This window comes from Rhineura floridana, chromosome 2 (genome assembly GCF_030035675.1).
Source record: "Rhineura floridana isolate rRhiFlo1 chromosome 2, rRhiFlo1.hap2, whole genome shotgun sequence".
NCBI classification, from domain to species: Eukaryota; Metazoa; Chordata; class Lepidosauria; order Squamata; family Rhineuridae; genus Rhineura; species Rhineura floridana.
In genome coordinates, this window is record NC_084481.1 from 46,163,683 (window position 1) to 46,176,388 (window position 12,706).

The 12,706-nt window shown below is 40.1% G+C and overlaps 1 protein-coding gene across 6 annotated transcripts in view; it reads left to right on the plus strand.

Moving 5' to 3' along the window:
• LRP2 (LDL receptor related protein 2) overlaps positions 1-12,706 on the plus strand; it is a 221,166-nt gene that overhangs the window by 131,011 nt on the left and 77,449 nt on the right. For all 6 annotated transcript variants that reach the window (XM_061608563.1, XM_061608564.1, XM_061608567.1 and 3 more), the window contains 7 exons: positions 483-1,403; positions 3,878-4,043; positions 4,819-4,977; positions 5,367-5,656; positions 6,995-7,198; positions 8,495-8,737; positions 11,684-11,809. In XM_061608563.1, coding sequence (XP_061464547.1) covers positions 483-1,403; positions 3,878-4,043; positions 4,819-4,977; positions 5,367-5,656; positions 6,995-7,198; positions 8,495-8,737; positions 11,684-11,809 — 2,109 coding nt within the window. The remainder of the gene's footprint in view (positions 1-482; positions 1,404-3,877; positions 4,044-4,818; positions 4,978-5,366; positions 5,657-6,994; positions 7,199-8,494; positions 8,738-11,683; positions 11,810-12,706) is intronic.

Genomic DNA, 12,706 nt, shown 5'->3' on the forward strand with positions numbered 1-12,706 from the left:
TTGTAAGTGGGGAGTGTGGGGAACCTGTATTAACCATGGTTTGTTGAGTAAAGATGTGAAGTTTAACCATGGTTAATGCAAACCAAAGTTTGGAAATCATGCTATCCTTGTTTATGAACAAGCCTTAACCATGGTTTAGATATTCAGCTGTAACACTTAACTGTGTTGTATTTATTTGTTGGGTTCCCTGGGCTGCTACTGGGAGGAAGGGCAGGACATAATTCAAATAAATAAATAATAATAAATAAATAATTTGTTGGAATCCATCTTGTAAGAGTTTAACCCTAAAAAGTGCTCTAAAAACACCTTAAGTAAATGATAGTAAGGAAAATAATGCCTGATTGTAATTATATCTACATAGGGTCATTCTTAAACATTCTGTACTATACTATACTACTTTATCATACACTAGGTTATCATACTAGGCTTTAATGCTATAGAATAATATGTTAAATTGTTTTCTTTTCTGTTACTATACACAGGAAATCTCTATTTTACCAATGCATTCCTGACAGAAACATTTATAGAAGTTCTGCGTTTAAATACTACTTATCGCCGTGTATTGCTTAAAACCACTGTGGATATGCCAAGGCATATTGTAGTGGACCCCAAAAACAGATACCTCTTTTGGGCAGACTATGGACAAAACCCCAAAATAGAACGTGCATTTCTTGACTGCACTAATAGGACTGTGCTGGTATCTGAAGGCATTGTCACTCCACGTGGTTTAGCTGTAGATCACACCAATGGAAACATTTATTGGGTGGACGATTCTTTAGACATGATTGCAAGAATTTCACATGATGGTGGAGAGCCTGAAATAGTCCGCTATGGCAGCCGTTACCCAACTCCATATGGCATTACTATTTTTCAAAATTCTATGATTTGGGTGGATAGAAACTTGAAAAAAATCTTCCAAGCCAGTAAAGAGCCAGGAAATACTGAACCACCAACAGTTATAAGAGATAACATCAATTGGCTGAGGGATGTTACTGTTTACAACAGTCATTATCAGTCATTGTCATCTGCTGATGTCAACAATAATCCATGCCTAGAGAACAATGGAGGCTGTTCTCATTTGTGTTTTGCACTTCCTGATCTGCCTGCACCAAAATGTGGATGTGCATTTGGATTCCTAGAAAATGATGGCAAGAGGTGTTCCATTTCAACGGATAACTACCTGATCTTTGCCTTGGAGAATGCCCTTAGCAGCATTCATCTGGACCCTGAGAATCATAGCCCTCCATTTCGTACAATGAATGTATTAAGAACTGCAGTTGCTCTGGACTATGACAGCATGAACAATGTAATCTTTTTCACTCAAAGTTCTCCAGCAGGCACAGGAAGAATCAGTTATGTTAGTATCTACTCGGGAACTGGTATCCCCACTGTAGTGGCATCAGGTAAATATCATTAAACATCAGAAATCAGGAGTTTTCCTATAGTCTAGTTTTATAAGTGTTTACTCAGAGGAAAGTCTAAGTGATCCAGGATGTTGTAGTAAACACTGTGTATTTGACTTTCAGAAATTTTTTTGATAAAGACTCCTGAGTAAGCTTAGTAGTCATAGGATAAGAAGAAAGGTCCTCTTATGGATCAGTAACTGGTTAAATAACAGGAAGCACAGAAGAGGAATAAATGGATATTTCTTTCAATGGAGGGAATAGATCCCCTAAGAATCTGTTTTGGGACCCGTGCCATCGTAAATTACTGGTGTTGGGGTGAGCAGTGAGATAGCTATGTTTGGTGGTGTCAGCAAATTGTTCAGGCTGGTAAAAACAAAAGGGGATTGTGAAAAGCAATCTTCATATATATTCTAATGAAGTCTGAACTGGCAGTGACTGACCAAGACACAGATCTTAGGATCATGATGGATAGTTCATGAAAATGTCAACCCAATGTGCAGCAGCTGTAAAAAAAAAAAAAGGCAAATTTCATGTTAAGGATAATCAGGAATGGGATTGAAAATTAAGCTTTCCATATTATAATGCAGTTATTCAAATCTGTGCTGCAACCATGCTTGGAATACTGCACAATTCTGGTCCTCAAAAAGATACTGTAGAGCTGGAAAAGGTGTAGAAAAGGGTAACCCAAATGACTGGAGCATGATAGAGGTGTATAAAATGATGGATGGCGTGGAGAAAGTGGTTAGAAAGAAGTTCTTCCCCCTTCCTTCTAATAGTAGAACTGATGTTTGTCCACTGAATATGAATGGTGGAAGATTTAGGACAGACAAAATGAAATAATTCTACACACAGTGCATAGTTAAACTGTGGAATTTGCTACGCCAAGAAGTAGTGATGACCACCCATGTGGATAACTTTAAAAGGTGGGTTAGACAAAATCATGAAGAATTAGTATGTCAGTTGCTACAACTCATGATGGCTATGTAATATCTCTGGTTCCAGAGGCAACATGCTTCTGAAGACCAGTTGCTGGGGATTATGAGCAGGAAAGGACTATTGCACTCATGTCCTGATTATGGGCTTCTCATAGGCATCTAGTTAGCAAACAGAATGCTGGACCAGGTGGGTCTTTGATCTGAGTTGAGTGGGACAAATTCCCAAGTAAGTGTGCATAGTCTTGAAGCCTGATTTTGTACTTATGTGTGTGGGTTTTAATTACAAAAATAATGTCTATGTGACATACTTTGTAAATTATAAATAAATATTTTGCAGAGATTATCAAAATAACACTGCAACTGTAGGTGTATACAACCCAGGAAGCAGTGCTTTTTTTTGTGGTAGAAAATTAGGTGCTGATACTCATAAGCGCTGTGGGTGTCAGCACATAATGGGTGCCTTGGGCAGCAAAAAAAGAGGTGACGGTACTCTGTACCAGTGGGTACCATCACAAAAAAAGTCCTTCCAGGATGTAAATCCCATTGAACAAAGTAGATTTCTTTTTCAGTAAACATAATTAGGATTGGGTTGTATGACTGTAATCCTAAACATACATTTTTGGAAGCAAGTCCTAGGAATACACTTGTATGTAAATATAATTAGGATTGAGATTTATATTTCTAAGTTACACTACTTAAATAGGTGAATATTTTTTATTGATTGTGTTATAAGCTTTGTTGGAACTTTAAATAGTTTGCTGAGTGTGTGTGTGTGTGTGTGTGTGTGTGTGTGTTGGACTGCCTTCAAGTCGATCCCGACTTATGGCGACCCTATGAATATGGTTTTCATGGTAAGCGGTATTCAGAGGGGGTTTACCATTGCCTCCCTCTGAGGCTGAGAGGCAGTGACTGGTTCAAGGTCACCCAGTGAGCTTCATGGCTGTGTGGGGATTCAAACCCTGGTCTCCCAGGTTGTAGTCCAGCACCTTAACCACTACACCACACTGGCTCTCTCAGTTTGCTGAGCCAGGATATTATTCCAATTCTGTCACTGATTTTGCTAAAACAGCTTTGAAGGTAGGAATATACTGGCATCAGTCACAATCCTAAATACATTTGCATGAAAGTAGGTCAATTTTGTGCATTTTTTCTCTAAGTAAATGTACTTTGGACATCTACTTTGATTATTCTAACAGGATCATAGGTATTTACTTTCATTAAATAAAGACCAAGCCCATGAAGGCTAGAAACTCCACAAAGTTAATAAAGTAGAGGTTTTTGAGATAGGAAATAGCAAAGCTTTCTTGTCAATATCTCAAGAAGTTTGCTTCACTGTATCTGTATGGGACCAGCCTCCTTGCCTCCTGTCATGGAGTTAAATCTGTTCTGCAGGTTTTAGTTAAAATGGACAAACTCCCATTGAAAACTGAAACTAGAATAAGAGAAGTTTTTGGACATGTTATAGTGATTGAGGGTTAGCATTATCATGCAGGAATTTATTTGTTCTCTCTGTTGTGTTGTTTACCCCATCTTAAGATTTGGGAACTCCAGATGGCATAGCCTTTGATTGGATCAACAAGAGGGTTTATTACAGTGACTATCTAAATCAGACTATCAATTCAATGGCTGTGAATGGATCTAATCGCTCTGTGGTGGCCCGTGTTCCACGACCAAGGGCCATCATCTTGGATCCTTGCCGAGGGTAAGTTGTATTCTCTCCATGTTAGAAAAAGAGATGCCTAATATAGTTTGTTGTCTCTCTGACTTGATCTTGCTAACATTAATATTTGAAATACCCAGTTCTTCTTTGTGGCCTGTGCAGAATATTTTTAAATTTTTCTAATTGCTACTCCTTCATTCACTAGCTTGCCCCGTGTCAGGCAGGAAGTGATTGGATGTTTTTTAATAAACTGCATCAGGTGTCTGTGATAAGAAGGCGAAATGGTCACATTGCGCACAAAGAATTGTGTGAATCATCTTGTAACTTTCATTCAAGATTGCAAAATATCATGTTTTGTAATTTTGTACAAGCATTGCCTCTTGACACAGCAAGACTTAGGACGAGGCCATTTGTCTCCTCACCTGAGACAGAACGCTTCAGAATTCTGCCTCCTTTCCTTAAGGATTGCTTAGGACAGCTTTCTCTTACCGGGTGACCTCCGGAGATTTTGAAATACAGTTCTCATCAGCTCCAGCATAGCCAGTGGCCAAGGATGTTGGGAGTTGTAATCCAAAACATCTTCAGGGAACCAGACTGGAGAAGGCTTGCTTAGAATCTTTCTAGCAAAGGATTTGGTACAGCCCCTCCAGCCAAGGCACAGAAGAAGTAGTCATTTAATTGCCCCCCCCCCAAAAAAAACAACCTCCCTTTTCTTAACTTGTGTGTAAGTGTCTTACCACTTTAAGTGAACATAAGTTTCTTTACTGGGTCTGTGATTTGTCAACAAGACTCCTTTTTCAATTGTATTACCAATTAGGTTTATGTACTGGACTGATTGGAGCTCCAGTGCTAAGATAGAACGAGCAACACTAGGAGGGAACTTCAGGACCGCCATTATAAGCACCAACTTGGTATGGCCAAATGGACTTACACTTGACTATGAGGAACAGCAGCTTTACTGGGCTGATGCAAGTTTGTACGTATTTTGTATTTCATTTGTTTACAGCTCATGCTATATATTTTACTGTTAGCGTTTCCCAACTTTGCTGTCAGATGCCTGCATGCCATCCTTGTCTAAATAATATGTAATAATTCATTAATGTAGAAATTGCATTTACTGTAAATGCTAATGATTTCAAGAATAAAAAATGTTAATAATGTGAATGCCTCTAATGGTTATAGATTACAGGAGAGTTTTGAAACTAACAATAGTTTTGTGGTCCCTTCAGGACTAAAAAATTTAACAATTATCTTCGTTGTGTCTATCGGCATTCCCCCAATGGGATCTGTAGTCGCTTTATAATGTATAGAATGGTGGGGGCTCATGATTTGTGTTCAAATGCTAACATTTCTTACTTGTTTTAGACAGAGGATTGAGCGCAGCTCCATTACAGGTTCAGATCGTGAAGTTATTATTAGCACTGCACTATATCCATTTGCGATGACCCTTTTTGATCAGCACATTTACTGGACCGACTGGAATACCCAAAGTATTTACCGAGCCAACAAATATGATGGGTCAGATCAGATTGTTATGCTCTCGAATCTGCCATACAGACCAATGGATATTCATGTTTGGGCCAAAAGCAAGCAACAGCAGTGCACCAATCCTTGTAACCAGTTTAATGGCGGTTGTAGTCACATCTGTGTATCAGGTAAACTATTTGAAAGTGAATGGAATTAAAGTCCATTGTAGCAGAGTATTAGGCTTGAGCAAAATATCTGTTCAGGTGATCATTCTTTTAAACACCTACTAATGGAATTTTGGCTTGGATCACTTTATTAGTTGCACTAGGAATTCAGGAAACAAATTTCCAAGCTTTATAGCGATACACACCAGAATAGATAGCTAAGCCATGACAAAACCCAACTATACTTGAGACTGAAATATAAACCTGACATACTGAGTCAGCCCATTATTCCATTTAGTCCAGTATTGTCTTCTCCGACTTGCAGCAGGACTCCAGCATCACAGGCAGAGATCTTTCACGTCACTTGCTACCTGATCCTTTTAACTGCAGATGCCATGGATTGAACTTGGGGGCATACCATATGCAAAGCATGTGCTCTGCCACTGAGCTAGACCTAGGATATTGCATTGCCTGGGGACCAGCATTCACTGAGACTGCCAGAATGCTTCAAAGCAGTTGTAGTGCCTCCCACTCAGGAGATGCAAGTCAATGGTACCTTGCTCTTTTCATGATTGGGCATTGGCCATAGACACCCACTGTGGATAGGCTGGGAACACAGATTCCCAAGACACAGAAAGGGAACCATTGTCTAGATGCACTGGTGATGGTGGTGGTGTGTGTGAATGCAGTCCTTTGTGCTTTACAGCTCTGAGCAATTCAAAATGTCAGTGGCCTATATAAGAAGTATTTTCTTTGAAATGATTCTTCAGTTTCACCACGCTGCTTTTTGTAGGTGGGAAAACCAGTGGAATAGTAAGCCCACAGCATCAGCCAAAGTTGTATTTGGTGAATGTGCTTCAATTCTAGGAATTTCTCTTTTTTCAAAATTGCCATCTGCTTTGCCAAAATTGCATGTCTGCTTTGAAGCCAGTGATTAAAATTTCTGTTGGTGCCAAATGGAGAAGAAAACTAAATTCCCAACTTCTAGTTGAGGTCAGTTGGACCTCTGTAACATGGGGGATGACTAACAGCTCCTCTCCAGAGATCTCAGTGATTGGGCTAGTATATAAGGCTGCAGGCAGACCTTAAGGTATCCTGGACCCAAGTTGTTCAGAGCTTTGTATAGCAAAACAAGAGCTTTGAACCTGGCCAGGTAGGATACGGGCAGCCAGTGCAGATGTTTTATCGGAGGTGCCACATGCTTTAGAATACAAAGTTTATGGACTGAAGTCCTTGTGCTATAAGGGAACCTACTTTTGTTTTGTTTTTTAATAAACCTAAAAATAAATGTTCTGGGGAGACTTTTATGTAGAGATGTTGGCCTGTTAATATTTTGTTGTTGTTTGTTGTAATTAAATATAGGTCCAACAGGTGCAGAGTGTCAGTGCCCTTCTGATGGACACTGGTATTTAGCCAATAACAACAAACATTGTATTGTGGACAATGGCACCAGGTGTGGAGGAGGAATCTTCACCTGTCTTAATGGGCAGTGCATCTCAGAGCGCTGGAAGTGTGACAACGATAATGACTGTGGGGATAGCAGTGATGAGCTGGAAAGTGTATGTGGTAAGCACTTCTATAATTGAATCAGAATTCAATTGAATTAGCTCTTGCTCAGTTGCTACTGATTTCTTTGTGGAAAAAACATTTTGAGAAAGTTCAAGAGATAACTTTGGAAAGCAGGGCTGTGGAGTCGGTACACCAAACCTTCAACTCTGACTCCGACTCCTCTATTTTTCTACTGTCCGACTCTGACTCCACCCAAAATTGCTTCCGACTCCACAGCCCTGTTATCATATATTGTTATAATATTATAAGTTTTTATTTTGAAGTCGGAGTCGGTACCTTTCTACCGACTTCACCCAAAATTGCTTCCGACTCTGACTCCACGACTCCGACTCCACAGCCCTGTTGGAAAGAGACCCATTGGCTCAGTGACGAGGGTTGCATACAAGAGCTGATCTCGTTCAAAATGTAATCCTTGCAGTGAAAAACTGGAAAGTTAAAACTCACCCTTGGATTACTATAAGGGACATGACAAAAATGATGAAACTAATTTATCTTTTTAGATTCAGACAGTATAGAGAAAAATCTGATTTCTGGAAGGACTGGAAAATATCTGCTAAAATGTTTAGCATTTAAGAAGTCTAGGCATGTGACTTTGGGGCAAGAAGCTCCGTGGAGTATAAAACATTCTTAAATTAACCTACTAACAATTAGAAATTTATAATACTGTTTCTTTCTTCCTCAGTGATTTATTACTGTTTTGCAAACGTTAGGGCTGTAACCTACCACTCCCTCGTGCACTCCACTGGCCACACACAGCCATCCTGGAAGCACGGTTTTCCAAGCTGAGTAGAAGAAGGACCTGGGTGTGGGGAAAAGCATGTATGCAAAAAAAAAAAAAGGAAGGAGAGGATGCATCTGAAGACTTTGCCCCTTTCTGTAAACATTCAGTTAACGAATTGGAGTAGGATCAATGAAATGAATGTCATGTTTTCCATTGACTTTTTAATGGTAATGCAGTCTTGTAGCTTTATGGCAGTATCTTAGCTCAGGACCCCAGTTTACTCCTTTCCATTGGAACTTCTCTTTGGTTCATTACATTGTCAGATAGGGCAAGAAGGGGGATTTGTTGGGATTTCTGGAAATGGTAATTCACATAGAAATAAAAATAACAGTTGTCTTCTGTTTGACTGATTCAAGACATGTGCTTTATTTTACATGCAGTCGGGTTTGCAGCTGTGTTTGCCCTGGCAGGTAAAACAAACAAAGTGCTGTGTATTTCTTTGATGTATTTGTCAAGACCTTCAGGTTCTCTTCTGTCAGTGATGTTTCTTTGTCACATTTTATCTCCTTCAGCTTTTCATACCTGTCAGCCAACAGCTTTCACCTGTGGCAATGGGCGGTGTGTACGCTACGCTTATCGCTGTGATCACTACAATGACTGTGGAGACAACAGTGACGAGGTGGGCTGCTTGTTCCAAACTTGTGACTCCCACACAGAATTTACTTGCAATAATGGAAGGTGTATATCTCTTGAATACGTCTGCAATGGTGTAAACAACTGTTATGATAATGGCACCTCAGATGAGAGAAATTGCCGTAAGTTGATTACAACTATGTATTGTCCTTTAGGATCTAATTCCTTAGGCTACAGAAGAGAAAACTTTTTTTTCTTTTGCTTATAAAGAATCAGTAGAAGGGAAGAAATCACTTTATGAAAACTGTCTGATATTTTTGACGCAATGGCCTTGCTTGTGTGTAACACGAAGCCAAGCAAGAATGAGCAAGTGTAAATTATAGCTCTAAACTGCAGCGGCATTGGTGCTCTGCTGGTTCTGCTGCTGCTTTTATCCAGAATGCAAAACTGGGATTGTGGTTTGCCTTTTTCAAACAAGCTACAAGTGGTAAAACAAGTATAAGCCTTGGTTACAGCTTGTGGTTTGTTGGGAGCGAGACAAACCATGAATCCAGGTTTACATGCAATGCCAAGCCAAACCATGGTTTTGCTTTGGTAGTGGGGCAGCAGCAGGAGGAGCAGGCGAGGAATGAAACAGCCACAGTTTTCTCCCTGGGCACCGGGAGGCTTGCTTGTTCTTGCTAAGCCATAGCTTGGCTTAGCATTATGTGTGAACCAGGCCAATATGTCGGAACCACAGAAATTGTGAGAAAATGATTGGATTGTTTGATTGTCTGTTGGCACTTGAGAAATGTTAGAATAATACATAAAGTGAGCTGGTTCGCACATCACATTGATTAAACAATACTTTATTTTAAATGACACTGTGAACAGGCACCTTGCTGGTGCACGCTGCTCAAGCATTTTCGAGTTGTTCCTCTCCCACTCCTCCTGCTGCTGGGCCAGAGAGAAGAAACAAACTAGATGCAGGCTTCATGTTATTTGTGAATGAGCATGTGTAGTTTGTTTTCTTAAACAAACCAGGTCTGGGAAACCAAGAATAAACGTTAAGAATATAAGAGCCCTGCCAGATCAGGCCAAAGGCCCATCTAGTCCAGCATCCTGCTGTCATAATGGCCAACCAGATGCCTATGGGAAGCCCATGAATAGCACATGAGCACAATAGCACTCTCCCTACTTGTGAGTCCAAGCAACTGGCATTCAGAGGTATAATGCCTCCAACAATTAAGGTAGGAAACAGTGTGCCTCTGAATACCAGTTGCTGGGAATCACCTTGGCTTCCTGATCATAGTTTGTTTGAGAGAAACAAATCACGTGCTGGCTTGCATATAATGTGAAGCCAGCCTTTGGTGTGTTTCCTTCCTGGCACAGCAGGAGTGAAGAAGGAGTGATGTGGGAATTTTTGAGCAGTGTGCACCAGCATGATGCTTATTCCCCGTAAACTGGGTGGGAATGGAGAGGGGGCGCTAGTCTTCCCTCCTCTACTTGTATGGCAATATGTCATCTTCAGAGTTCAGCGAGAGAGTTCCATCAGTAAAACCTTACACACATCTTTTCAGTAATGATTCTAGTGGATGGAAGTAGAACTGTCAAGGAGCAGGTTAGATGATGCTGTCCTCATTTGCCAGAGAAACAAATAGTGCCTTAGTAGCTAAAGTGGCATAAGCCAGTTTTGTTGGAACCAGAGATCAGTGGATTGACAGGAAAAAGGTGATTAAGGCCCTTTTAATGGGTCAAAAACCAGCCCCTACTACCAGCTCTCACTCCGGAGCATTGCAATATTGTGCATATTCAGGCAGCAATCAATCCTACTAAGTTGTATGGATCTCATATGTATGTTTAGGATTGCAATCTAAATTAGACCCTCACAACTTGCAACACACCAAGAAAAATGCACAGTGCCAGCCACTTCTGAATGTTGGTCTACCAGGGACTCTATAGGCCTCCTTTTATTGCAGCATGCCTCTTTCCATAATATATTTCTGGAAGGTTATATTTTGTTTAGCGGATCACAGGATGCACAGAACATACACTGAATGCTAAACTAGGAGCTTTGTTGTGAGGCTTGATCAATGTGGAAAAGATGTCCAAATGTTGCTTCATAGTTTCATCACATATCTGTAGAGCAGCTAGCTTTAGCTGATGAAGAGGCTGTTTTGAATCAAGAAGCAGATGCTCTTAGGGAAGACAGAATGTCCTTAGAAGCAGAGCTTGGAAAAGTTACTTTTTTGAACTACAACTCCCATCAGCCCAATCCAGTGGCCATGCTGGCTGGGGCTGATGGGAGTTGTAGTTCAAAAAAGTAACTTTTCCAAGCTCTGCTTAGAAGAGTAGATGCATGTGTACTGGGGGAAAGTGATGTGAGCCTTTACTACTCACTCAATCATTTCATATACTTGCATTGAAAATCTATAATTAAAATTGGCAAATAAATCAGAAATGCTTATGTTTTTATTGATATATTTGTAAAAAAAAGTTTTTTTAAAATTAACAGTTCTATAAAAACATTATGGATGGATGACAAATGTTCCTTGGTTCAGTTTAGGTTGTCTAGTGATGACTAAATAAGTCATGTGGTTTTGTTTCTGTACCTCTTTATCTGAGGGGACAACACATCTTTATACAACACATCTATTCTGTCTCACAGAGAGAGATCTGCAGCATAGCTTCCATGGATATGTCTGTTTGAAATGTGCTTTCTACAAAATTTTGGAACATTTCCTAAATGGCTACAGAAAACATAGAGGAGGAACAAAAGCTATAATCATGGCTTAATATAATGTATCTCTGATGTAAATAATGGGCATATACCAATGGATAAAATAGCTACCTGTACTATTTTGTGGTTGTGAATATACTGAGAACAGGTGACTGAATAAGAGATAGCTAATTTACTGTCCTCTGGATAGACATCATAGCTCACCCCTGGAGGAGGTATATTAGACTGATCTGAGATGGATTGATTACTTGATACGTAAGGGTACCTTCTGAAATTTCATCCCAGAACAACGCTGATACCAAGAAATAGTGCTGTTTGTAATCACACTTTGAAAAACAAAACAGAAGTGTTATATTTTAAGAGAGGAAAAAGAAATCTAAACTCTTCTCTCCTTTTCCCCCCCTTAAAGCTGAACGTACTTGTCAATCTGGTTATACAAAATGTCAGGGCACAAACATATGCATTCCTCGAACATACCTTTGTGATGGGGATAATGACTGTGGTGACATGAGTGATGAGAGCCCTACTCACTGTGGTAAGTTAATGGTCCCTCCAATTACCCTCCTCCATTTCATTATCCTCTGTCTTGATTTTTGGTGAAAGGCCAAACATTCTTGTAACTTCTATTCCTTTTTTTTTTTTTTGCCTTTTAGAATTGCCTTGCAAAAGACAGTGTGTGTGTGTGGGGGGGAGAGAGAGTGCTATACCATTCACCTTCTGGAACTTAAATGAAGAACAGAAGCTCTAAGAGAGTGACTAAGAGAGTCACGGACAAAAGGGATGTTATTTTAAAAAAGTTAAATGAGGCTACATGGAGAGCTGCTGGGGTCATCACTGGAAGAAGCTCTGAGTCAGAGCCAGTTCAGGCATTACAGCTTTCCCTTGCTCCATCTTCCAGTGTGGTAGCACATGAAGGCCATAACATTTGTGAGACTGTTGTGTGTGCTGGTCCAATTGTGGGGAGAATCTTCTCAGCAGGCTCGTGCCTGGCACTGGCATGGAGACTCTCCACATGATTGGGCTGGTACAAACCCAAAGTGCCGTACAAATGCTCTGAGCTTGTAAAGGGAACATGACCTCAAAGCCCAGAATTTATGTTAGACAGTGGTGGTGATAGTGAGTTAATACCTAACAATTATGTACTTACTTATAAATTCTTGCTGTGACTCCCTAGAGGAAAGAAGCCAAAGAGCTGTTTATGAAGAACTTCTGGCATGAAGAGTGCCTTTCTTTTTCATTTTCATACCTAGAATACAGCTGTGAGATATTTGGTAATTTTTACTCCTGTTTTCGTGATGACGAAACTAGAATTTCATTCACTCACTCAGCTAGCAGCATGGAGCCACTTCAATTTATGCCTGTGTGGCAGAGGCATGTGCTAAATAATGAGGCTACATGGTTGGGGCCAACTGTGTAAGTCTTTCTCATTTGA